General features: G+C 46.4%; 1 protein-coding gene across 1 annotated transcript in view; it reads left to right on the top strand.

The window, feature by feature from the left end:
* BRK1 (BRICK1 subunit of SCAR/WAVE actin nucleating complex) overlaps window positions 1-25,602 on the top strand; it is a 102,115-nt gene extending 76,513 nt beyond the window's left edge. Inside the window, exon 3 of the mRNA XM_085624899.1 lies at window positions 24,856-25,602. Coding sequence (XP_085481025.1) covers window positions 24,856-24,882 — 27 coding nt within the window. The 3' untranslated portion in view covers window positions 24,883-25,602. The remainder of the gene's footprint in view (window positions 1-24,855) is intronic.
* Window positions 25,603-26,593: the final 991 nt, after the last annotated feature.

Here is a 26,593-nt window from a genome sequence, read left to right on the forward strand (position 1 = left end):
ACGTGGGGGCTGGGTAAGTGTCCTGCGCTGCTTGGGCCCCCACGGGATGGGACGAAAAGACCCCCGGCAGAGGACCCTCCCCTTTGAAAAGGTGGCTGGCGGTGCGGCCTCACTCCCCGCGGGCATGGCGGACGCGGTGCCGGTGGGAGCTCCACCCGACTCCTCCGGGGCTTCCGTGGCCGCTCTGCTCCTTGAAATGAAAGCGGGTTTTAAGGCACTGGACTCACGTTTTGATACCCTAGATCAGACCATCGCCAACTTGGGCGCCAAAGTGCAAGCGCAGGAGCGGCGTATGGATGTGGCGGAGGCCCGGGTTTCCGATCTAGAGGACGGGACAGCTCAGTCACTGAAGCGGCTGGAACGGGCTGAGCGCCTGCTCAAGGAGGTTGCCATTAAGAATGAGGATTTGGAGGCGCGCGGACGCCGCAACAACATTCGCATAATGGGGGTCCCGGAGACAACGTCAACTGGCCGCATGGACTTGTTTGTGGAAAAGCTTCTCACGGACTTGTTCGGCAGCGAGCCCTTCACCGCTGGCTTTGTGGTGGAAAGAGCCCACAGATCACTGGGCCCCAGACCTAATCCTGGCCTTCCCCCCAGGCTGATTGTTGCGCGGCTCCTGAACTTCAGAGACCGGGACACCGCGCTTCGCTTGGCCCGAGAACGTGGGTCAGTGGAGTGGCAAGGTTCCAAACTGTCATTTTATCCAGATTTCACGCCAATGGTTCAGGAGGCGCGTCGGAAGTTTCAGGGAGTCAAAGCTGCGTTGCGCAATCTGGGACTCCGCTATGGCATGCTATATCCTGCTAGGCTCAGGGTGGATGTGGGTGGTAGATCACGCATATTTGACTCTCCAGCGGAGGCTCAGGAGTTCTGCCGCACGTACAAGACTCGAGCCACACAGAACGCTGCGGGGAGTGTGACAGCCTCCCCGCCCCACAGCGGCTCGGATGCCAGTGCGGACCTATTTTCAAATTCCGGCGCGGGTTGATGCTGCATGCAATTTGTCATATTGTATCTCAGGTTGATTTATTTCGGGGAAATTGCAATGTTATCACAATACCCGGTTCTTAATTGGGTTTGTTAAGTATGATGTTTCAACTGTTCGGTGAGTTTTCGGGTGCCACCCCCCCTAGGTGTAACCGCGGAGTTTGTGCATTCTACTTCGAGGCCCAGGTAGTGGATCCTGGTGATCAATAGGATGGCTGGGTGGATTAGCTTGCAGAGGGAGGGCCGCCTTGGGGTTTACAGGTGGCTGGGTGGGGGGGTGGTGGGTAGGGGAAAGGTACACATTTGGCGTATATTGTTTTGCTTGTTTTAGGTTAGCATTGTCTTGGAAGTTACAGTTACAGCGCAATCCTGACAGTACACATCACACGTTGGGTTTCGATGACACGGTTAGGTAATACTCTGGGCCCTTCAGCCATCACCCTGATGTCTTGGAATGTGAGGGGCCTCAATAACACACGTAAAAGACGGCAGGTGATACATTACCTGCTCCGGCATGCGGTCGACATAGCATTCCTGCAGGAAACACACCTTCTTCCCACAGATCCGGCTCGCTTTGGCTCCAGTTGGGGCACACATAGATATTTTGCCAACTATAGCAACTATGCCAGAGGCACAGCAATAATGATACACAGGAGGGTCGCCTTCACTCCTATTGACATAACCCGGGATCCTTTGGGGAGGTATGTACTGGTCACAGGTCAGCTGCACGGCTATAGGGTCACTCTGGTTAATGTATATGCCCCCAATGTGGACGCCCCGGAATTCTTCCATGATCTAAATACCCGGTTGGCTAGGCATGACCCCCAGGCACTCATAGTGGGGGGTGATTTCAATCTTACACTTTGCCCTGTGCTAGACAGCACCTCTAGAGCCCCGGACCCTAAGCCGCGGGCACGACGGGCCCTGAAAGAGCTCTGTACCCAATACGCCCTACTGGATATTTGGCGACATCACAACCCCACCCTTACCAAGTACACTCATTACTCTAGTCCGCACGGTACCTGGACCAGATTAGACTACTGGCTGATCTCGCCCGGACTTGTGGATTGGTTTGCTTCCCTCACCACGCTCCCCAGCACGTACTCCGACCACTCGCCTGTAACTTTGCGGCTGTTGATCCCGTGTCCGGAGGGGTATGAGAGGCGGTGGCGGTTTCCGGGCAAAGCCCTGCAGGACGAAGTGTTCAAGTCAGAGATTCGGGAGGCCATAGAGGATTATTTTGATAACAACACGGGTTCGGTCGAGTCCGCGGCGGTCCTGTGGGAGGGGTTCAAGGCCACTCTACGGGGGGTATGCATATCCAAGCGGGCTGGGGTACTCAGAGACCTCAGGCACACTCTTTCCCGTATTGAACGCGACATTTCCCAGTTAGACTGCCGCCTTGCATGTGACCCCTCCGGGGAGCTCCAGGCGGCGAGACTGGCCCTTTTGGTTGAATACAAAGATGCTGCCGATAGGGAAATATTATACCTGGGTAAATATCACACAGCGCGCAGGTACGGGGAGGGGGGTCGCCCTGGCAGGGTTTTGGCACAAATGCTGCGACCACCGTACAACAGCGCTTTCATCACAGTGCTACAGTCTGCGTCGGGGGCTTCTCTTACCTCGACGGCCGCGATTCGGGATGAGTTCCTGGACTACTACACCAAGCTGTACTCGTCCAGGGCGGAACCGGACGGCACAGCCCAGACGGCGTATCTTGACGAGGTCGCTCTGGTGTATTTGGAGAAAGACATGCTGGAGTTTATGGCTAATTCCAGAACTCTAACCGACGTTGAACACGCCATAGATACCCTGCGGGGCACTTCTGCCCCGGGCCTAGATGGCTTTACGGGGGACTTTTACAAAGAGTTCAAGGACGTGCTGGCACCTCAGCTACTGGAGGTTTACGCAGAGGCCTTTGAGAAGCAATGCCTCCCCTCCACATTACGCGAGGCTGTTATCATACTGCTCCCAAAGCCGGGCAAAGACCACACACTATGTGGCTCCTACCGGCCGCTGTCTTTATTAAATCTAGACTACAAAATCCTGGCTAAGGCGCTTGCCAATAGGCTGTCACAGCTGATGGAGTACATTATTTCACCAATGCAGTCTGGCTTTGTCCCCCATCGTTCGACATCCTTGAATCTCCGCACACTTTTTGCGGTCCTACATAGAATACAACCTGACATCCCAGCGGCTGCTGTCTTGTTGGACGCGGAAAAGGCGTTTGATTCTTTGGAATGTCCATTTCTCGTGGAGGTGATGAGACGTATGGGGATGCCTCTTGGTTTCATCGCCACGGTCTCCTTGCTCTACAGCCAACCATCGGCCAGACTTCGCATAAATGGCTCTCTGTCCCGCCCGTTTCATCTATACAGGGGGACCAGACAGGGATGCCCCTTGTCCCCACTTCTGTTAATTCTGGCCATGGACCCGTTGGTCAGGCACCTCCAGGAACGCCATCTACATAGAGGTATTCAGTTTGCCTCTGGCCCGCTCCTTGCCTCCCTCTATGCGGACGACACTATTCTATACGTACGGGAGCCACGCGTCAACCTGCCGCCCCTCATTCACGAAATTATTCGTTTTGGCGGCTTTTCCGGTCTGGGGATCAATTGGCATAAATCGACCATATTCCCGCTTACGGCGGGCACGGCCAGGTTGGACTGCAAATTTCCTCTGGAGTGGTGTGTCGATTCGGTGAAATACCTGGGTATACACATCCATTTAGACCCCGCGCATATCATTCGACTGAATTATGGGCGGGCCGTTGCAGGCCTGGAGGAACAGGTTACGAGGTGGCTGCGTCTGCCCCTTTCACTTGCGGGCCGGGTGGCCATTTTGAAAATGGTGGTCCTACCGAAATTTTTATACTTGTTCAACAACATTCCGATCCCCCTTGCGGACCATTTTTTTCGTAGGTTACGCGCACCCCTGATACGTTTGATATGGGGGGACAGGAGGCCGCGCATACGCTGCTGGTCAACGCTTACTTTGCCGTACGAGAGAGGTGGGTTCAATGTCCCGGACTTTCAGCTATACTATTTGGTGGCACAGTGTCGCTATGAGTCGGCATGGTTCCACCCGGACGCCCGTATCCCATATTTACGCCCTGAGGCGGATCTGGTGCTCCCTGGCCGGTTATGCGAGGTCCTCCCGAGTGGCTTCCTGAGGGACAGGCAGGACATACAGACTGTGTCCACAACCTCTTGGGCGTGGCATAAATTGCGAAAGCGTACGGGTGCAGCGCACCTATACTCGTCTGCGTTGCCCTTTCCCAATGCTAGATGGCTCCCCATTACCGGGGAAAAACTGGTGCAACGCACACTGGCCGCACTGGATATCGTGACGGTGGGCGATTTCTTCCCCGGGGGTCACATATTTTCGCTAGAGGAGGACCCCAGGTTCACGGAGTGCGATTTCATGATTCGGTTTCTATTGAGCCGATTGAAGTCGGCGCTGCGGGCGGCGCTTCCTGCATACCCGATTGAGCCCGAATCCTTCCCCCCGCTTGACTTGGTGTTGGGGTCCCAGAATGGTGCGCGCCTCATCTCCAAAATGTATAAGGCCGCCGCTAAAGCATTGCCGGTTGACGACTCCAGGGTGAGGGAGGCGTGGGAAGTGGACACGGGTCACACTATAACTGATGAGCAATGGCAAAAATGTTTCGAGGTCACTAAGGACGTTTCACTTAATAGCCGCCATAAGTTGCTGCATTTCAGGTTTCTGCGGCGGGCATACTTTACACCGGCCATGGCACACAGGATAGACACCAGCAGGCCGCATAGCTGTGCGAGATGCGCGACCCCGCATGCAGATTTTTTCCACTTGGCATGGTCCTGCCCCCATCTGCAGCCCTATTGGAAGGCGATCCACTACACCTTGGGGAGGATGATAGAACTGCCACTGGCGCCACTCCCCGAAATCGCGCTGTTGGGATACACAGTACAGATCCCCCTGAAGGTTAGGAAATTTGCTGCATTGGGACTCCTCCTAGCGAAAAGGGAAGTCGCCATCCATTGAGGCAGGAAGGCAGTTCCCAGCCTACAGAGTTGGCTAAGGAGTTTAGTATACTGCAATACTAATTCGGAGATATATTCCAGTTTAATGCCTCTGACTTCCCGACCCAAGGATATATGGGGTCCTCTGAGAGCCTATTTGGAAAAGCTTAAGCAGGCCCCCAACTCTCAGCCAGATAATGGTATAGTGCCTGAGGGTGTGGGTTGAGAGGTTACTTTTAGAACGTTTAGTGGTACACCTCAATCATGGATAACTGCAAATGGAGGTGTTGGGAGGTGGGGTGGGGTCGGTTTGGGGGGGGCGCTGACGGTAGAGTACTCCAGTGGCGGGACGAGGGGAGGATGGGCGGGAGTGGATGGACTATGGGGTTGGTTTGGGTGCTGAAAGTAACAACTGCTCTCCTTGGTTAGAGCACTATTCCTTACATAATGTGCTCGCTGGCAGGGAAAATGTGCATGCTTATTCGTATTCTCTGCTAGGGCACGGCAACTTTTGGGGGATGGCTGTACTACTGGGTTTGCATAATGATTTGGCCGTTTGCGTCACGGACTCTCATTTGGTATTAACACTGTCAGGAACTGCTAGAATTGATGATTTATTTGTTTTGTTTTCTTTTTTTCTCTATTGTACTTTATTGCAATGTTCTGTCACTTCCATGCGATATTGGAAAAATAAAGTGTTTCAAAAGAAAAAATAGATATCTCAGTAGTGGGAACGTAATTCACTTGAGCAATTTGTCTACAAGCCTAGTATTCTGGGTCATATGAGAGACAACGTGATTGACTTTCTATCAGTTACAAAGAGGACAGCTTCAAATAATCCTCCACAGTTTCATAAAATATCTTTTGGTGGTCATTCATATTGTCTACATTAGTGAAAGTATCTATAACAGAGAACTCCTCAAACCATATTTTATTAACTGTTTCTTTTTTAAAACATTTCTTAATTTTTGTTTCTGCCTGTAATAAAAAAAAGTTTATTTGAACTAATCAGAAACCAGCATTTACAAAGGACAGTGACACAAGCCTTTGAAAACTATGGGCGCAGAATGGGCGGAGCTTCAAGTCCATACTTGAATATAGCACGCCCCGCGGAGCAGCGCATGCACTGCCCAGGCTCGACCTCAAACCATCTGAATACACAGCATAACCTTTGTCTTCATGTTCAGAGAGTACTCAACATGATTACATGTTAAGCAGAAAAATACACTGGACAATGGTGGTTTATGCACAATTGTGGAAAGCTTGTGTAATATCCAACGTGTATGTGCAAGCTGGAGAAACCAATGGCTGAAAGCAAGCCTGGCACTTGTTCTACTGGACAGATGGTTTGCTCATTGCATCCAGTTTCCAGCATGCAGTGGGCCAACGTGGATACGCTGACAGTCATTGAGATATTAAAATTCATTGCCTATTTAGCTGATTAATTGAGTTGCTTAAAAGGGGTGCTTTCCAGTGTCTGGCCGCTGCTATCATTTTTCTGCCTCGGGGCACTTGAACAAATGTACGAGCTTCAGCGTGGAAAGCGATGCATTACCTATTACTCTAATAGCCTCGCTCTCCTGGGAACGCAGACCTGGGTTTGATTTTTAGCTTTCATTTTGTTGTAATCTTTGATGTATAAATGTAGACGTTTATTAATGAGTGAATACGTTTTCGCAAGACACAATTACAGTGTGTTACGCGCTAAACAATGTTAAGGAGCACGAGAAACAAAAAAGTAACTAATTGGGGTTTGCATGAGACAACTGAGTGTTGGGTTTGACCTACTGTTATCCCTTAGGGCTTCAAACGCCCCTATATCGGGGCAACAGGGGTGTCCTCTCATACAGTCACTCCTGCGAAGAAGGGATCGTTACCAGCAATTCGAGAGCGGGCGGCTGAGGTTTTCGGCAATTATGCAAAACGGAATAAGGGAGAGGCCACTCGCACGCACGGACAAGCTTTGGGGGTAAAGGTTCAAAGATAAATCCTACCCTGCTCACCCATGCTAGCTGTCAGCCTGGCAGCACCCCACTCTTAAACTAGTCTTGAAGCAGGAAGTCAGGTGCCCTTGCCCGGGACGTGGGCGGGGCCTGCTCCGGCAAAAACAGAAACCGGTGTTGTGTGCTAACGCGGGGCTCCCATGTTGAAGGGAGAGCCCCGCGGTGGCGGCCGGAGTGAAGAGAAGCCCCGGGTCCCAGGAGGGGGCCCAGGTGAAGAATGCGGTGGCCGAGGATGACCACAGCAGCGCGGGGCTCCCAGGAGTGCAGGGAAGCCCCGCAACAGAAGTGCTGCAGCCGCGAGGAGGAGCACCCCCCCCCCCCCCCCCCCCCCCGAAGAGCAGCCCGGTGAGTGAAGAAGGGCTGGGGGGGCTCCGTGTGGCCTATTGTTGCTCAGAATTGCAAAAGTACACTTTGCGCCAACAATAGCCCATACGGAGCCTCCAACGGGGCTGGCATGTTATCGGAAGCGGGACAGGAGATGTGCACATCGCGTGTGTGCACGTGCGCGTACACCAACTCAAATCCGCCAAGAGCCTGCGCGTGCACATCCTGTCCCACTTCCGAGGCAAGTCAGCAACAATAGATCTCGCTGGCGACAGCGCTTCGCGCTGCGTTCGCCAGGCGAGACCTAAAAAAGGTTCTCGTAGACTTGCGCGTTTTCAGGGATCTTCTTGCCGGGAGAAAAGGGCGGAAGCGCGGTCGCGCTCCAGCGTATACACCAACAGAAACTTGTTTGTTGCAGCTCCTTTCGCCTACAGGCAGCCTCATGCAACAGGTGAAGAATTGAACAATAGGAGTTCCGGCAACCGCTCACAGCATACGTTTGAATCCAGGTGACAAGCACCTGAATGCGGGAGCGTGGAGCTTATGTACAGAGGATGACCAGGAAAGAAAGGAAGTACACCCTTTGGCATTCTGGGAGACGTAGTCCCAATTCATACGCCCCTCCATATCCTCTCATACATCCTATCGGATTTCTACAGTGTACTCCCCACCTACCTATGCCTCAACGTGACAGAAACCAGGAGGAGCAGACTTTCATATATATGATTCTTTGTGGTGAAAGGCTTGATTCTGGGAATTGCATCTATCTCTTTCCTCGTTTGATTCCGATGATGTTGATCTACCCTGATATTGTCTGTTTAAGAAAAAGGCAGCCGAGCTAAGACACCTCTTCACACCCCAATCCTGGAAAGTGGTGTAATAGAAAGGGGTGGGAGACCGAGTTTAAGGGGGAAGAAAGCTCTAACAAAACTACAGCTGTGAAAAAGGGGTTCATTTCTACATACTTCAAAACAACTGGTAGATCAGGGTCAGAGTAAAATATGGTTACTCCTTCTCCCTCATACATTCTGACATATGCCTCTAGAGAAATGTTGTAGTTTTCTGTATGTTTTTGTTATTGTGTACAGTGCATCGAGCAGTTCAGAACCCAAGAATAGCAATACCTCTATTTGGAAACTTTGACTTAAAATCCATACACATTCTTTTTGGGCGGTCAAAAGTTTTTTTGTTTGTTAATAACATTTTGGGGGATTTTGTGTAGCAAGATAGCAGTAAAAAAGAGATGATAATGTTAAGACTGAATTCCAAGAAAAAGAACCAAGACGCACATACACATAACCCTCCCTCATTCCCATCGGTGACAATTACGGTAATAATTATAACTCTTCAGGTGTTGTTTTCCTTCCTGATGGTAGGAAAGCAGTCTGTGGTGGAAACGTGTATTTACATGGCTTGGCCCGGGATACAGGGATGGAGTTGCATTTAGGACTTTCCCTAGATTTGTTTGAGAGTGACATAGCTGGAAAGTAGTACTGCAGTACATTTTAGCTCCCTCCTACCACCGAGTAAAATTTAAAAAAACCTCTGATCTCTCTACTGCTTGCTGACGGGGGGGAATTATATGATCACTTTGCCTAACGCCTACAAAAAGTGACTCATTTTGAACAGGATCTTCTTCAGTTGTTTTCAAAATGTTATGTGCTGTTTGTATAAGCAGAATAATATCTTACGCTCTGGGGGGCGTAAAAGGTTACAAGCAGCGCTTTTATAAACACCGAAGTAAATAAATAATGTGTTATTGAGCCATAGGATGGCTGCATCATTCTCTTTAGTCACTTAAAACCAGTCTATACTGTTTCATTCACTCCACAGGACGTTTACTTCGGTACTGCCAATGAAAAACATTCTGCAATTCAGAAGTCTAATGCAATCTCAAGCCGAAATAGCATATTTAAGTAGTTGTATAGTTTCCTAGGAGATCGGAACACCCAGTCTTTCCAGCTTCGGAATAGTTCACTCAGATTCAGCCATTGACACGTTAAGCCATTATATATTTATTTTTGTGAAATCTCCATACACTGGCTTCTGTAGAAAACACGTACTCCGGACTAAACATTAGAGCAGAACGTGCATCATACTTTGGCACACAGATCGCAGCGTTTTTTAATTTTTTGCATTCTTTATTATTTTTTCAAATCCAGCACGACATCTGTCACTGTTTCATGTGCAGAAATATTCACAGCAGTAAACTCGTTTAAGAGGTGAAGGGTCATAACGTGAAAGCAGGCAAATCTATTTTTGTTTGCATCTGTTTGTGTGTACTCGGTTTGAAATATTTCCACCAACGACTCCAAATCTTATTTTCTTCAGGCAGCCTCTTGTCGGGTAGACTTCCCTTTTCACTAATCACACAGAAGTCACTCTGCATTTGTGGGATGTATCTAATTTCCAGTTCCTCACTAGGTCTCTCTGAGCAGTGAGGCAACCAAACCCAACTAAGAAGCATATGGAGCACAAAGCCTCTCATATGCACCAGCCACATCACCCCTAGCAGACACATTTTTGGAGAAATGTGAACAGGTTGCCCCAGAGGCATGGATAACGTTGTACTGACTCTCTATCTAAAAGGAAGGATCACCGGGCATGTCCAGATAAGATGGAACCAATCCCCATGTTTCTCCCACAACTGTCCAACGTCCGTTGGGAGGTTAATAGACATTTTGAAGGAGTATAATCTGAATTTAGGCGCTGGTGTACAGATATGGCAAGTTTTCAGGGAACCAGTCTGTCCGCAACCCCTTCCTCATCTCTCAGCAGCCTACTATCTTTTTCCTATGAATGGTTGCAGGTATATAGCCGATTGGGGCACCTAATGTTGGTGAAAAGTATGTACAGGATATTCCATGTTCTCTCCAGGATTTTTAACTTACCTTTTGCCTCTATAGTGTTGTACTCTAGGATAGATTTTAATATATATATATATATATATATATAATATATATATTTTCACTGAAAAAACCATAGGTTTCAGGCACGTTATAGTTAGGAATTAGCATTTAAAAAACCTTAGAAATTCACTGAAAAAAACCTAGGTTTCAGGACGTTATAGTTAGCTGGACTTTTCACTCGTACAAAACCATTGAAATTCCCCCGTTATAGTTAGTTCAGCTAACTATAACTCGCGCGCCCGCAATGCACTGCTGATGACGTCACATATTACATCACTCATGACATGACAGTCCTAGAGCCAGTGCTATGTTAAAAGACACTCATAATACAGTGAAAACACCTACATATCCTAGGGAACACTATGAGTTGGGGTCCCCCTATGATCAGCATGACCTCCTCTGTAAGCCCCTAGTATATAATAGGGCAGGGGATTAAAACTACCTCTTAAAATGCGCCACAGGGTGTGTTTGCACACGTCACCTCAGGCCCCGTCCCCTCACTTCCCCACTGTGTAAACACGCCCTGTGGCCGTTTTAAGTTGGGAGATTAAGTCCCCTTAAATCCTGAAAGTCCCTAGGGTCCAACTAGACCACTAGGTACCTCCAGTAAGTGCCACAGAGCTGCGTTGCAGAGAGATGTAAAAAGGGGCACGGCCTAGACCACCTCTCTGCAACACAGCGCAGTGGCGCTTACTGGAAGCACCTGGTGGGCTAGTTGGCCCCCAGGGTCCCTCAGGATTGAAGGGGAATTATTTCCCCAACTTAAAACGCGCCACAGGGCTTGTTTGCACACGTTAACTCAGGCCCGTCCCCTCCCTTCACCACTGTGTAAACACGCCCTGTGGCCGTTTTTAGTTGGAAGATTAAGTTAATTTGAATCCTGAGGGTCCCTAGGGTCCAACTAGCCCACTAGGTACCTCCAGTAAGTGCCACAGAGCTGCGTTGCAGAGAGGTGTAAAAAGTGGCACGGCCTGGACCACCTCTCTGCAACGCAGCTCAGTGGCGCTTACTGGAAGCACCTGGTGGGCTAGTTAGCCCCCAGGGGCCCTCAGGATTGAAGGGGAATTATTTCCCCAACTTAAAACGCGCCATAGGGCGTGTTTGCACACGTCACCGTAGGCCCCGTCCCCTCCCTTCACCACTTTGTAAATGCGCCCTGTGGCCGTTCTATGTTGAGAGATTAAGTCCCCTTGAATCCTAAGGGTCCCTAGGGTCAAACTAGCCCACTAGGTACCTCCAGTAAGCGCCACAGAGCTGCGTTGCATAGAGGTGTAAAAAGGGGCGTGGCCTCAGAACACCTGTCTGCAACGCAGCTCCCTGGCGCATACTGGAGATACCTGTTGTTCTAGTTGGCCCTCAGGGACCCTCAGTATTGAAGGGGAATTAATTCCCCAACTTACAACTGGCCAGGGGGTGCGTTTGCAGAGTGCCTCAAGGAGGGGGCGTGGCCTCCAGCGCGATGCCGGTCTTTTATTTATTTTATTTTTTTAAGAAGGAGGGCTGTGTGGCCCCCCTTATTTTTCTAATTTACTGGCCCTGGGGACCCCATCACCCAGGGCCTGCACCCTAATTTTTTTTGTTGAAAAAAATACATTTGGCCCTCCCAAGGCCTTAATCGGCCCCGGGGACCCCAACCCCCGGGTCATGGCCTTTTTTTTTTTTTTTTATTCTTTAGGAGGGGGGCTGCGTTGCCCACCCCTCCTCAGGCCACTTATGGACCAGGGCACCCCATCCCCCGGGGCCGGCCTTTTTTTTTTATTATTTAAAAAATATATATATTTATAGAAACACCTAGGACATGCTGGACAAACCGTATGTACCTATCACCATGACGATTTGCGTGATATTCATTAAAAGGCGACTATGCATAGAATGAATCCACATGGAATGTATTTACACCGCTAGTGAAGCTCTGACATGTCTGACGCCCTACCATGCCTAATCCCGGCGCCCCCGCCGGTGGGTACTCTCCAAGTAGACACCCTTGTCGTTTATTTATACAAACATGGGTAGCTATTGATGGGCACATTTAATATACACGCACACCAAGCCATTCAAAGGGGATTCGACAAAAATTCGACCAAACTATGCAAGAAACCCCCCTCACGGTTAATAAAACAAGCGCCGGATGTGTAATACTTTTTATTTTACTCTCTGGAAAGGGGACGAACCTCACTTGAGAGTCACAGCGTGCTCCTGGGTGAGCCCAATGCTGTGTTACACCCACCAGTGTGTTACACCCACCAGTGCCCGCCGAGTGCCTCACACCTCTGTGTTGTATTCCACCACCTAGTGCGTATGCTATGACACTCTCTAGCCCATGTGCACTGTAACACCACCCCGTGAATATGTCATGCCACACTTGCCTTCGCATGGGTTATATTGTCCCATCTAACGTGCCTTCCTCGATGCCCATGTTATAACGCACAGCGCTATGCCATACATATTACAATCTGGGATCCATATCTTTGTCACAGTGCATATGCACGTTACACTCCCCAGCACATATTTTATATTACAACTTTAGAGACTAGTTAGGTTACACAACACTGCCCTGTGCATATTACACTCCAAGGCGCATATCGCATAGCACACGCTAGTGCCTGTGCTATCTCGCGCTCTCCAATGAATCTGTCATTGCGCACAATGTATTGCATATTATATTTCACGCCCCGGTTCATCTTATATCACACTTTTTGGTGCATAGTTTATACCATATACTATCTAGTTTTCATTTTCAATCGTGCTCTCAGGACTATGTTCTATATAACACTGCGTCCACCTACCCTTTTCATGGGCATTACATTTTGCGATGGGGGGTGGAGGGTCGGGGTGTTTCTGCCAAGTGAGCCCGGAGTCACAGTCACAAACGTCCTCTTCTTCCTGAATAAAAGTGAGATTATGCTGCATACTTGTTCATATTTTAAGTAGTTCGCACAGACACACATTTTAAAAACAATAAAGTTCCTAATACCCACCTTCTCTGAACAGTTAGCTTGCTGCCCCTTCCACCTCCTCCCTATCCTCTGTTGTCTGAATCCATGGACTAGCCTCCTCCCTCCTGCCATGCATGGTCTGATGTGCTGCCACTGCCCTCCATTTAGCATGATGTACCAGTCCACTCCTCCTGCCCTCCATTACCCAATTCTATGGCCCATCATTGACCTCCTGCTTAGCCTCTGTGCTTAGCTTGCTGCCCCTATTCTCCTTCCCACTGCCCTCCGATGTCTTTGTGCATGCCCCTGCTCCATCCTTTTTGTCCACCATGTTCCATGGACCTGCCACTCCTATCTACTCTGAGTGTTCTGTTGAGCTGCCACTCCCCTCCCACCTGCCTAGCATTGTCAGATGACTGTAACCTGTCCCTGCCACCTCCACCCTGCCTGTCCACATGCCATGCCCCTATCCCCTTCCTCCTGTCCTCCATGGTCCATTTTACTGCCACACCCTTCTGCCTTCCCTGGTCTGTTGTGCTGCAACTGCTCCTCCTGCCTGCCCCGTGCGGCCTGTTGTGAGGCCCCTTCCCCTGAACTCTCTTGTCTGTGCACAGGTCCTGACTCTCCCTTCTATCATCCATGGTCCTTTGTGCATGCCCCTGCACCCTCCTTCTTGCCCATCATAGCCATTGTGCTGCCACTAACCCTCCTGCTTGCGATGCATGGTCTTCTGTGCTGCCATGGCCCCTCCCACCTTCCCTGTGTGGTCAGCTAGCTGCCCCTGACCCCCTGCCACCTTTCCTCCATAGTCTGTGTATGCCATCATAGTCTCATTGTTGCTCTCCATGGTGTGTTTGGTTTCTAGTGCCCATCCTGCCTGACCTCCATGGTCATCTTGCTGCTCCTGCCCTGCCCCATTGCCCCCAGCCCTCTGTTACCATGTGCAGACCCCTATTCCCTCCCTCCTGGCTTGTCTGTTCCATTGTAATGCCCCTGATCCGTCCCTCCTGCCCTTTATGGTCTGTTATGCTGCAGCTTTCTCTCCTGTCTGTCCATTATGGTCAGCTAGCTACCATTGCCTCTTTCCCCTCTGTTGTCCATGTGCATGGTCCTGTCCCCTCCCTATTGCTTTCTATGGATTGTTGTGCTGCACTCCCGTCCCGCATGCGCTGTGTGATGTATTGTGCTGCTGCAAACCCTGATGCCTGCCCTGTAGGGTCAGTTTGGTGCATCTCTCCATGTCCCTCCTGTCCTCTGTTATCCGAGTCCATGTCCCTACCCCAATTCCTCCTGCCTACCATGATCCAATGTACCATACTTGCGAACATTTTGAACTTGGTAAGAGGGAGATTTTGAAAAAAAACTGGGGTATTGATTTTCCCCTTTGAGTTGCATTGAAAAAGAGGAGATTGTAGATAGGAGACAGATCAAATAAAGCCCATTTGAGCTTAAAAACATTGCACGTTTCCTGGCTGAAACGGGTCTGTTGGCATGTATGGTTGTACTACTACTGCCTCTTCCTTCTGCCCACAATGGTCTATTATATTGCCACAGCCTCTCTTGCCAGTCCTGTATTGTTGGTTTGTTGCCCCCGCCCCCCTTTCTACTGCCCTCCATAGTCTGTTGTGCTGCCACTGCCCTTCCTGCCTGCCCAGTGTGGTCAAATTGTTGCCTCTGCACTCTCCTACCTGCCTTCAATTTTCAGAGTCCGTGCCCCTGGCCTCTGCCTCTCAACAGTATCCCAATGAACAACTAGATTGGTAACATTCTATATTTATTACAAAAGTGTGGAACGCCTGACGTCATCTTGATGTAATCAAAACTGTAATACCTAGAGTATTTCCTTTAGAAATTACATATATGAGAGGGTCTTATTTGCATCAAAATTATGGTTAGTGCTCTAAAAAACTAAAATGAGGACATATTTTCTGAGTTTTCAAATAGCGACAAAGAACTTTTAAATTATTTGTAATCTTTATGTTTTTTTATCCAGTTGACCACTTAAATGTTGCACCTAGGGGAGAGGACGTGGTGTTACTTCCAGACCTGCAGACTTTGCAACTGGGGAACCAGGTTGGAGTTTCTGCTTCAGCTCAACATGCTGTGATTCTGGTCAAATCACTTAATCTCCCCATGTCTACAACCAAAATGAATTTGATCTTGTGTGATGTAACCAATGCTCATGTAAAGCACTCCAATACCTGACAAGTCTGCACTATATAAAACTGCAAATACACAAAAAATAAGTGTTTTGCACACTTCTGTCATTGGGCTACATGTGGGCTACATCTGGGTGATATTTGGGCTCTTTTGTCTCTGGTGGCCATCTTGGCAGATTTATTTGTTATCAAGTTTCCTAATTTCCTCATTTACTGCAGTCTCCTCAGTAGGAAATACTTTCAGATTTTTACTTTGGTTCCACCAAGAAGGCATTCAGATGTGTCACACATTTGCCATAAATTCTGAATGTTAGCACTCTGGTTGCTCATTAGATCACTGTAGTAAAGCTACTACTCACCAGGGAAGTCTGCTGCTGGTATTCAAAGTGCATGTTTCAGTCTGCATGTCAGTTTTTTTAGGAAATAGAAGAGGATTTGAGAAGTCAAAATGTGCCCTAATTTTTCTTTCTGCAGCACTAATCATAATTTCTATGGCAAAATGAACCCCCTCATTTTGTTCCTTTGTAAATTAAATGTTTTAAGAGTTACCACTTTATTCCAACCAAGATGGCTTCAGGTTTGCCATACGTTTGTCATAAGTAGGAATGTTAGCGCTCTAGTTGTTCTTTAGAACACTCTGGGAAGCTGCAGTAGAACACAATGGAATGAACTGACAGTCTCTGCCCTTGTTGGATGTACATGTTTTACTGAGAATGTCAGACTTCATTCTCACATGACTGAGAAAGATAATGTGAATTTACAGAAAATATGCTCTCAGTTTAGCTTCTAGATCACCTTCCAACCTCTGTGGGAAAAGCATGAGAAAATAGTTTTCTCTCAAACATGATTCATGATATCACAGCAGAAGGCTTTTTCACATGGTAAAATCACCTTAGAACACACCACAATTCCTAAAATGAGTATGGTACCATCAACAAATGATTTATAATGTAACTAAAGTCTTAAAACCTTCTATTAACTGCAATGCTTTTTAATGAGGTGCTATCATGTATATTGGTCCCAAGATGGCTGCCAACACTTCTTGGATGAAGTGCTGACAGCCAATCAGATCTCACGATGAGATGTGTGGTTAGGCTCCGCCCAGATATATATGTGATTTTCTCAGGAACTACTGAACGGATTTACACCATTTAAGCAAAAGGCACGAGTCTGAACTGAGGACTACCTCTTTGCCAAATTCGGTGCAATTCCGTTCAGCACTTCGGGCTGTAGCTGCGTCAACAGGTCCTATGGGAAAATGCATGGGGAAAACGTGTTTTGGGACCCCCCTTTTTTCTCGGCCCCCGCTTGACGAATCACCGTGACATTTTCAGGATAGGAGCGGACCGGAGCTGGCCAAAAGTTTGGAAAATTTCGCGAAGATTCCTTAATCGACGCCAACGTTATTCCATATAGAATGTTGCGGATTTCCTATGGGAAATAGGTCCTAACTATAACTACCTACTGGCGACTGCCAGTAGGAGATAGATAGATAGATAGATAGATAGATAGATAGATAGATAGATAGATAGATATATCTATCATACTTTTCTCAGTTGTAGAAATCCAAAAAATTGGCCTGGTGGTATCGGAGGGCTTCAAGAACTTGGGTATCCATGTTACGCGGTACCAGAAGGAGTTCCTGGACAGGAATGTTGGGCCCTAAATAAGTCGTCTTGGTGCTGATGGCAGCCACTGGCGCACCCTCCCGCTTTCACTTATGGGTAGGGCGGCTCCATTTAAAATGATGACATTACCGCGCCTCCTTTACGTCCTTCAAAACACCTCGTATCTGGTCCCTCCGACAGTTTTTAAACGGGTAGCGCAGGAAGTTAGAACGATGTTGTGGCAAGGTGGTTCACCCAGAATTGTGCTGCACCAGCTACAGAAGGGAGTGTACGATGGTGGCCTGGCAATTCCTGACATTCGGCTATATTACTGGGCCTCGCAGCTCCAGGTCATTAACGATTGGGTATATGCGGTCATGGAGGAACCAGCTTGTAGAGTAGAGAGAGCCGTCATGCCAAGAAGAAACTGTGAGCCTCACCTATACTCCCGAAAGACCCAATCGGAGTGGCCGGGGCATACTAAAGTGGTGATACAGTGTTGGAGAGAGGCCAATAAATTACTAGGCTGGGTGGGGGAACTGACTGGTAGAACCCCGTTGTGGATGGGTGATCCCTTGCAGGAAGTAGCGGCCCTAATGGCTTTAAAGGGTGGAAATTGATAGGCATTGACTACCTAGGAGACGTGTGGAAAGGAGACTCTCCCATCACTTTTGAGGAACTCCTGCAGGAATATAATCTACACCAAACCCAGAGATATCAACACTTGAGTCTTATACATGCACTGCGCACCCACATTCATAGTGGCACCTCCGTTCCAGAGTACTCCCCATTAGAGGATAGGTTGTTACTGGACCCAATTATTGAGAATCCGACCTCCACGATTTATCGTAAGTTGATAAATAATGTGCCGGACCCCCTGATGGTCCTCCGAGAAACATGGGCCAAAGATTTTGGACCTATAGATTTTGAGTGGCAGGAGGCAATTTATAGAAATTGCAGTTCGCCCCAGATTTAGGTTGGTACAACTCCAGATATTGCACCGTACCTACTACCCTCATACTCATCTATACAAGATGGGGTAGGACCCCTTCAGCGGTGCGTGTTAGGGGATGCCAGGGCCAAGGAACCTTCCTGCATATTTTATGGGAATGCCCAGAGATTGCTTGATACTGGCAAAAAGTCACGGATATTATGTCCAGGGTGGTGGGTGTGACAATTCCACTAGATGCAAAGTGGTTGCTCCTAATGATAAAAGGTGACTGACTGGTCCAGATATGAGCGAATATGGTTTGCTCTTGCTGCAGGGATCGTGATGCGAAACATTACTAGGGGATAGGGAGAGCCTTTGCTTCCGACGCTGGAAAAGTGGAGACGGGACCTCGACTGGTGGCAGCCCGCTAAAGAAACGGTTTACAAAAGTAGGGTGTGTGTTCGGAAATGGAAAAGAATATGGGCGCCCTGGCGGAAGTACAGAGGGATGAACATGGGACACTGAATCTTACTTGGGATTTTCTCAGCCTTATGTCGCCCTGTGAATATATTGTTACTGATGTACTGTGTCCACCTCACTTTGTACTATTGAAAATGCTTATTGTATTGTATGGTCTCTTGAGCAATGTTAATAAAAAGAGTTTAAAAAAAAAACTATTGCAAATGGTTAATTTTGTACTCTTCTGAGAGCACTTGAAATGATTTAAGGTTGCTTGTCCCTCCAAACATCTCCCCCTCTTAAGATACCAATACGATCCCACTGCCATACTTGATAGGTAAAAGGTTTGTCTTTTGCAATCACTCTAGACTCATCGCTGACAATAAACTACCAGATCAATGGAGTCTCCTAGACCTGCTTCAACACCCTCCGCATGCTTCGAAAGACTTTTAGATGGATCCCAACCGAAACTAGAAAACTGTCATGCACGCACTCATCATCAGCAGAAAAACTGTCATGCACGTGCTCATCAGCAGCAGACTGGACTACAGCAATGCTCTCAATACCGGAATCAACAAGAAACTCCTTTGCAAACTTCAGACTGTCCAGAATGCTGCAGCTAGACTGATCCTCCACATCCCCCTCCCCTCCCCCCTCTCAGCCACATCATCCAACTCCTCAGCGATCTCCACTGGCTTCCAGTTAAAAGAAGAATAACCTTCAAACTCCTCACCCACGCATACAAGGCCCTTCACAACACCGGGCCCACTTACCTGAGCAGCTGCCTCTCCTTCCATGCACCCAAAAGACCCCTCCGAGCAGCCCAGCGCTCTCTGGCCACCATATCATGTATCAATCAGCAAGACTAGAACGGGAGGAAAATCCTTTTCCTACCCCGCAGCCAAAACCTGGAATACCCTACCCTCCACTTCTCGCAATCTTACACACTGCCCCAGTTCAGGAAGGACCTCAAGACCTGGTTTTTCCAATGACCCCAGCACTCAACGAATTGTTTAATTTCATATAGAAATTAAACCTTTAATTCAAAATTAAGTTAATAGTTTTATACCTTTTTTTTGTAAATGTTATCCTACCTTTAAAATATATCAAATTAATTTACATTAATGTAACTTTAAATAAAATCTATTTTACCAAAGGGAGATATCCAACCTGACTGTGGAGTTTTCCTATGCTAAAGTAAAACAATATGTGTATGTTAAATATTAATGTAAACTAGATATTTCTATTAAATAGTTTAAAAAACAAAATAATGCTTCAACACCATTAACTTAATTTTGAAATAAATCTTCAATTTAAATAAATAAAAATTATCCTTCTAAAGTTTAATTTTGAAAAAACATTCCCACCTAAAGCAAAACATTTTTTTTGCTATGCAATAATAAATATTGAAGGTGATGTATAGGGTTAATTAAAAGTAATTTGAATTTAATACTGTCCTGAATCAAGGACCTATATCTAGACCTGGCTGCGCTGGTCAGGGCTGGCGAAGAGTTCTTTGATCTATGGTGGATTTATAGAGGCGCCAAGCAAGGATGGGTGAATGTTATTGTCCTGCTTCTCGCACTTGTGATGTAGTCTCTGGTGAACAGGATTGGTCAATTGGGTGTCCACCGCGGAAGGAGGGTGTCCGATCATATCCACTTGATCTTGTCATATGTTGAAAATTGTTTAATATACCTGAACGATACGTCAGGCCTGGATCCAAACCTAACCATTCTAGAATCCTTCCGAATAATCCCAGGCCTGCTCATCATTTGGGCTGAATCTTGTGTTTTCCATTGAGGGATACCTGCGCAGGTTTTCTGGCTGAAATTGACTCCTTTGCGATCCCTATCACCTTGTAGGCTTTTAAGTATGAAGGTATTCACATCTATAGGCATTCAGCAGATATCTAAGCTGGGAAGCTTGGCAGGATGATGGCATCCCTCAGGTCTCATGGTTTTATGGAAAAGACTCCTGCTTTCTCCTCCAGGACATATAGCATTATAAAAAATGTTTTCCTCCATGCCTTATGTACTTATTTGCCAATGTTCCTTTGACACTACATTGACGGTAGTCCACAAACTAAATAATTAGCTCACTGAGCTGATTATGGGCACTGAGCAGATGTTGAGTGGCTCTAGACAAACTGTTCTTTCCCGTGAATGCTGGAAGCCTCGGTACACCTAAGAGGCATACTACCTGCTACATTGGATTATGACTTGGGTTGGCCCAGTTGCACCTACCAAACCACATAAGCTCTGCTGCCGTGAAACTAAAGTGCAAATACTTAAGTGTTATCTGGGCAGTAATTCCTGCCCTGCAGGCACACCTCTCCTTTTTTGAGTGGCTTGTTAATGTTGGCTTCAATACCTTCTTCAGCCACATCGCACACACTTGTATCTGCTGGATCTTCCACTGTGGTGCTTGCCTCATTTGAAGAAAGTATGGCTGACTGCCAATAATCACGCTGGACATAGGCCACTATTGTGAATGTAGGACAGTTGTCCAAGAACTGGGTTACAGCGAACTGTGAGTGTCCTATGTGCTCCCAGCGGGACAATTCTTGGTTTTAGCAGCACTCTGCAGGGCGTTGACAGTACCTGGGGAGAATAAGATGCTGAACCTGGCACAGAAAAGTTGCTACACTATTTGTTGAAATGGAGCTCTAGGTGCCAGAAGATCACAAAGGTATATTGGATGCTTCGGCTGGGACAGTTGCCGCCTCTAACAGCTCTTGGGGCCCAAGAAGTCAAGCTTTTTAGACTTAACTTTCAAACAGGGACTGGTCCATAATTGCATTTCCAGAAATGTTCGCTTGACATTATTGCATTTATTGTTCATTACACACACCTGCCCCAGCTACACTGGGTATTTGTTATTTGTTTCTGCCTCCCACAAATGCACTTGATGTGCCGAAGACAAGGTAGACTTCTTTCACATGACGTGGCCTTGTACAGTGCTCCAGCCTTACTAAAGAAGTATGTGACTTTGTTATGCACGTTATAGGCTGGCAGCATTAACATAATGACAACTTGCCCCTTGGACTAATGCCTTGCCCCATAACAGATAAAGCGGGTAACAGATTATTTGATTTGGCTTTTGCGCCAGAGACACAATTGCAATGAGTTGGAAGTCTGCTTCTTCTCTGCTTGTGCACACTTAAAGAATCTAAATCAGATGGTGGGCGCAGATGGAGGATGATGTGGTTAGATTACAGTCAGAGCTGAGTGGCAGGCAGGATACTATTTTGCTGACCCACTCAGTGCTTACTTTTTAGGTCTCACCTGGCGGTAGCAGCGCGCATGCGCTGGTCTCGCCATGCGAGGGCTTTTCGGAATCGATACGGATTCCAAATGTGCACGCGGACGGACAGAAGATGTGCACGTGGGGACTGGATGCTTCACTGGCGGCGTGACACTCTGGGGACTTTTTTTGGGGCTCGGCAAACTGTACTTTTCAATATTTGATGCTTTTAAGAAGCAGCGCGGCATGCTGCGCTGCTTACTAAAAGCATCAAATAGTGAAAAAAAATAGTCTGCAATCTTTGATTGCGCTCATTGGAGTGAGTGTTTGCATGCTTGTTTTTTGTTGCATTGCCTTGCCGAGTCCCACGGCCGTCTTTTAATTAACAGCATCAGTAACTAACTTCCATCGTGTAAAAGAGCTGTGATAAGAGGAAAGAACACAATTTGTCCAGGATCACTCTGTCTCGGGACAGAAGCTGTGCTTTAGTTATTTTATTTCACTCTTTATGATGCCACCAAACTTCATTCTTTTGGGTCAATTTAAGCTGGTCTTTCTCCAGAAACTTGGCTGTATAATTGAAGCACACTAGACTAAATGTAGGTTTTCGTACATGCCTTTAGTATTTGGCGAGAAATCTGGTGGAGGAGAGTGTGTAATTCACTCCCGCTTTGTTTTTGATGGCCGCAATGGAACAAGTGCGTGCTTGTGATTTCACTATCAAGATGAAAACATGGTGTCAGCTTGCGCTATCTCCTCGTGATTCTTGAGCAATAAATACCTCACGTTGTGCGCCCATCCCAGCAACGGTTTTTCAGGTTTTAACAGAGCAAGAAAGGGAAGTGTAAAGAGTGCTCTCTGCTCGCCCTGCCTCGTTCTCTACGTCCGGTCGCAACCAGGCTCTTTTGTGAGGTAACTTTTTGAGGGGCGGGAAGAGCCTACGTGCGTACAGGGCCAGCCTGTCAGGCTATTCATATGCAAATTTGGCAGGGATAGCCGGGTAAAGACGGGGGTCCCTGAACCTCACGTATAACGATTCATTATTTTTCAAACAAACTGCTTCCAGCCAGACTGCGGCCTTTGCTTGTCTGATTCTGGCGGGAACGGGGCTGCCTGCGCAGGTGTTCATTGTCATTCGGCACCATCAGTGACAGCCTGCGAGGAGGAGGCTAACATGCGCGCTTGTTGCTACATTACCACATTCAGAAATATAACTGCTAATGGGTTCAGCGGCATTAGTTACCGGAGGAGCCGCCCAGTCAAAAAGGAAAACAAGCTTTTGCAATGCACTAGGTCTCGCATTTGCGAGCGTTTAAGCTATTGGCCTTGTAAATAACAATGCCTTATATTTATGTTTTTAAAATCAACACATAAATAAAAGGCAATGCCATTTACAATGGCAATAGCTCAAATTCTCGTAAATGCGAGACCTATTGCATTGTAAATGCTTGTTTTTTATTTTACTTTTACAAATTGAGTGCTAGGGTCTTTCTCAGGAGACCACTGTAGTTTACACCCATTGCTCCTGCCATTGACTGTACCAACACGTACTAACCATCACTCTCCTACAAGTGTGACAGTTCAATCCTTTCTAGGACACCCAAAGCTATAACAAGGGCGGCAGCTATCAGTCATTATTATTTTGTATAAAACAACTGTTCTGCTCATGTCTAATTAAGGCAGGCAACACCACCTTGTGGCGGACTTTCATAAGTTCTGGTGTTCATAAGGAAGTGCTGGGGCTGTTCATTGGCTCAAATTAAGCACTGCTGGTCCTTTATCCAGGGTCAGACTGAAGGGTACAGTAGATCACCGATATGAGTTTAACATCATTTTGATGCATGCCTGACACTACCCGTTTGCCCTTGCTTCATGTTTCCCCGCCATGCAGATGCAGCAAGCGCATACAAGATACATTAAAGAAGTATTCCCAAAAGTCAAGATTTCGATATTTAAAATTCAAAGATCATAACTCAAGGTTAAAATGGCACTGTACCAATTGTTGCCTGACTAACTCAGGAATGTTATTGTATATTTCTTTTACTGTCACAAACCGCTGTTTAGTTCATAAAGCAAAATGCTGCATGATGATGATACATTATTTTGACATGTATGTATGTACAATTTCAGTAAAGAGCTATATAAAAATGTGATTATATTTTAATAAAAATGAATGTTACATTAATGTATGCATTTAATAAGTTGGTTCAAATATTTTATGGTTAAATAATAAATGTTTTATCTTCAGATTGTATTAACATTCCACTACATTTGTAATTATTTAAGTAATTTAATTTGATATTTCCTATGGGTTTTTATTTTAGGGCCCTACCTCCATTAATATTTTGGGAGGGTATTGCAGTACCAGTGGTTGGCCAAGGGTGCTGCTGGATTTACTCCAGCTCTGTGCTGGAGGAATTTACTAATATCTTGAGTCCCTTTTTGGCTGAGGTATTATTAGAAGTGCAGTTTGTGAATAGCAGTGGACTTACTCTTTAGTGGGTGGGTGCATGTTCTTTCCTAAAACCCTTCTATTTAGGAGTAAGTATGCCCCTTTTTCCAGCCGTTCTCCCGGTACCTCCCAAGTGTACTTCTAAGTAGTAAACTTAGACGCATGAGGATCTCCCCGTAGCAAAAATAGGTGAGGTGGAGATTTACATTCATAGGTTTGTGAGTAGCATTTTACGATAAGTTTAGTAGTACTACTAAATATATTCCAAAATGCAGCTTGTGAGAAGGCCCCAGTGAGATTGCCTCACTTGTCAAATACTCTTTCAACAATTGTTTTCTTTTACTATCTCTCAGGTTTCTTTTTTCATCGTTCTCTCTCACTGTTGCTAGGTTTTCAAAATTTCGAAATCTGAATATTTTGAAAGCGACAATTCTTGACTTACCATTGTAATATGCTAAATAAATCCAATGTGCTTTAAAATGCAAGTCAGCAATAAGTGTCTAAAAGATTTCTCAGGTGTGTAATATGCAACCACCCAACCCCCTGTGAAGTGGTGACGTTTGACCGATGTGCTTTGAAATCCAATATACTCCTCATTCCTTCCCTCCACACACGTGGATCTCCATTATTTTTCGCTATGCCTTTCATCAAAAGAGGAGTTAACAAATATCTTCACTGACTTTTCCAAACAAAAAAAGACGGAACTATTGGAATCATCAATTCATGTTTGTAATGTTAATCTCATGGTTAGTTTAGAAACTTTTACTGTTGATTTACTTGTTTGTGTGAAGCATGAGTTTTCCGGCATTGATAGTAACTGTTGTTTCTTGTGCAGGTTACCAAAGGTGAAACTCTCACATAAGTAACTTCGAAGATTTGGAAAGACTGGGTGTTAAAACGCTGACCAATGTGGAAAGAAATAATACATGAACGTACCTTTTTTTCGTCGTAACTTGATGCTGGCGGGGGCTTTTCCTGGTTTTGTTTGTTTTGAACATGTGGCCCACGAAAAAGGACTTTTGTACCTGGGTTGGTGGCGTGCAGCTTCGTTTGACGTGGATAAAGAAAACAAATTGTGGAATTGACATTGGATTTTATGTCACCAAAAATGTGACCAAACACAAGTGCTAGCCTTTCTTTCTTTCCATCATGTGCACGCAGAGCCTTGTCGGCTCTTTCATTCACCCTCCACATTTAGCTGGGACTTTTCGTAGTTTTGAAAATCAGAGTATTGTCTCAAAACTAATTTGTATATTTTATTTCCTGGAGCGCATCTACTACATAAAGATCGGGATGGGGGTGGTCATATACATTAGCTGGCCCTTGCTTGGCTCGTCCTCTCTCCCCCAAATCCCACAAATGTAGTCTTAGTGCTCCTTATAGATGTTTGCTGCTAACTTCTGTGTTGGAGAAATTGTGGCAGCATGTATTTTTAACTATCTTGAAGAAAATCTAGTTGATCAGGAATCATGTGCCAATTTAGTCTTCACAGGGATGGTTTTTCAGAATGTCTTTCTTTAAATGTAACACAACATGCATTGTTTTATTTGTTTAAACAATAAAACTGATTCAGTTTCTTTGATTGGATGCTACTGATACTGTGAACAGAGACCCTTTTCTCAACCCCTTATCCATGCAGGCGGATGGGAGGAATATGACAGTTGGCTAAAGCACCGCTCAGCCATCTTTTTGTGGGCAGGAAAAGGTGAATTTTCATCAAGTGCTATAATCTGTAAATGACTTATTCTTCGCAGTTCGTGGTTTAACTTGCCTGGTGCAATAACAAGGCTGTTTATTGGGTAATTGTACATTGGAGACTACATAGGTTTCCAGTGTATTTATTAAAATATGCAGAGAAACGTATAAACTATTTTTATTTACAATAGTTATATGCTGAAAAATGTATTAATCAAAGACCCTAACATAAAAAGAATTCCTAACTTGGACCACGTAATTCAGAACAGGCATGATTTTGGAATGCTAATGGTTAGAGCAGGGTTCTCCAAAGTTTGCCCGATTTTTTTTGCATATCTACATTTAGATAAATGTAGCTATCTTAAAAATCTGGTTAACCCTGGGTTAAAGCACAGTATTGTAAATTGAGGTCTTATTCAATAATTCATCCTCTCACAGAGTTTTGTACCTGCTTAATGCTCTTTACATTTTGTTAAAAAGAAAAAAGGATGGGAGCTGTATGTGTTACTCTCTGCAGATAAAGGGCAACCATCATGAAAGATGAGCTTATGTCTGGAGATACTCAGCACTCACTGCACCAACCATGGTGAAAATGATGAATTATTTAATGGAAGTAAGTGGTATCATGGATTGCATTTACCAGAATGCATCGGAGTAAAATGGGTGCTAGGAGGTCAAGACGGTGTGCTCTTGCCTTGTTTTTTCTCTTCAAATTTAGCTATCATCTCCTGCTTTGATCTTCATGTACACAGTTTTTCAAGTCTCAGATATCACCTTTTTAGGTCTCGCCTAGTGACGCAGCGCATGTGCTGCTCGCTTTGGCGAGACCTACAGTCGTCGGTTTTGGTAGCAAAGGGAGACAGGAGATGGCATGCGCC

The sequence above is a fragment of the Triturus cristatus genome, chromosome 9 (genome assembly GCF_964204655.1).
Source record: "Triturus cristatus chromosome 9, aTriCri1.1, whole genome shotgun sequence".
Lineage (NCBI taxonomy): Eukaryota > Metazoa > Chordata > Amphibia > Caudata > Salamandridae > Triturus > Triturus cristatus.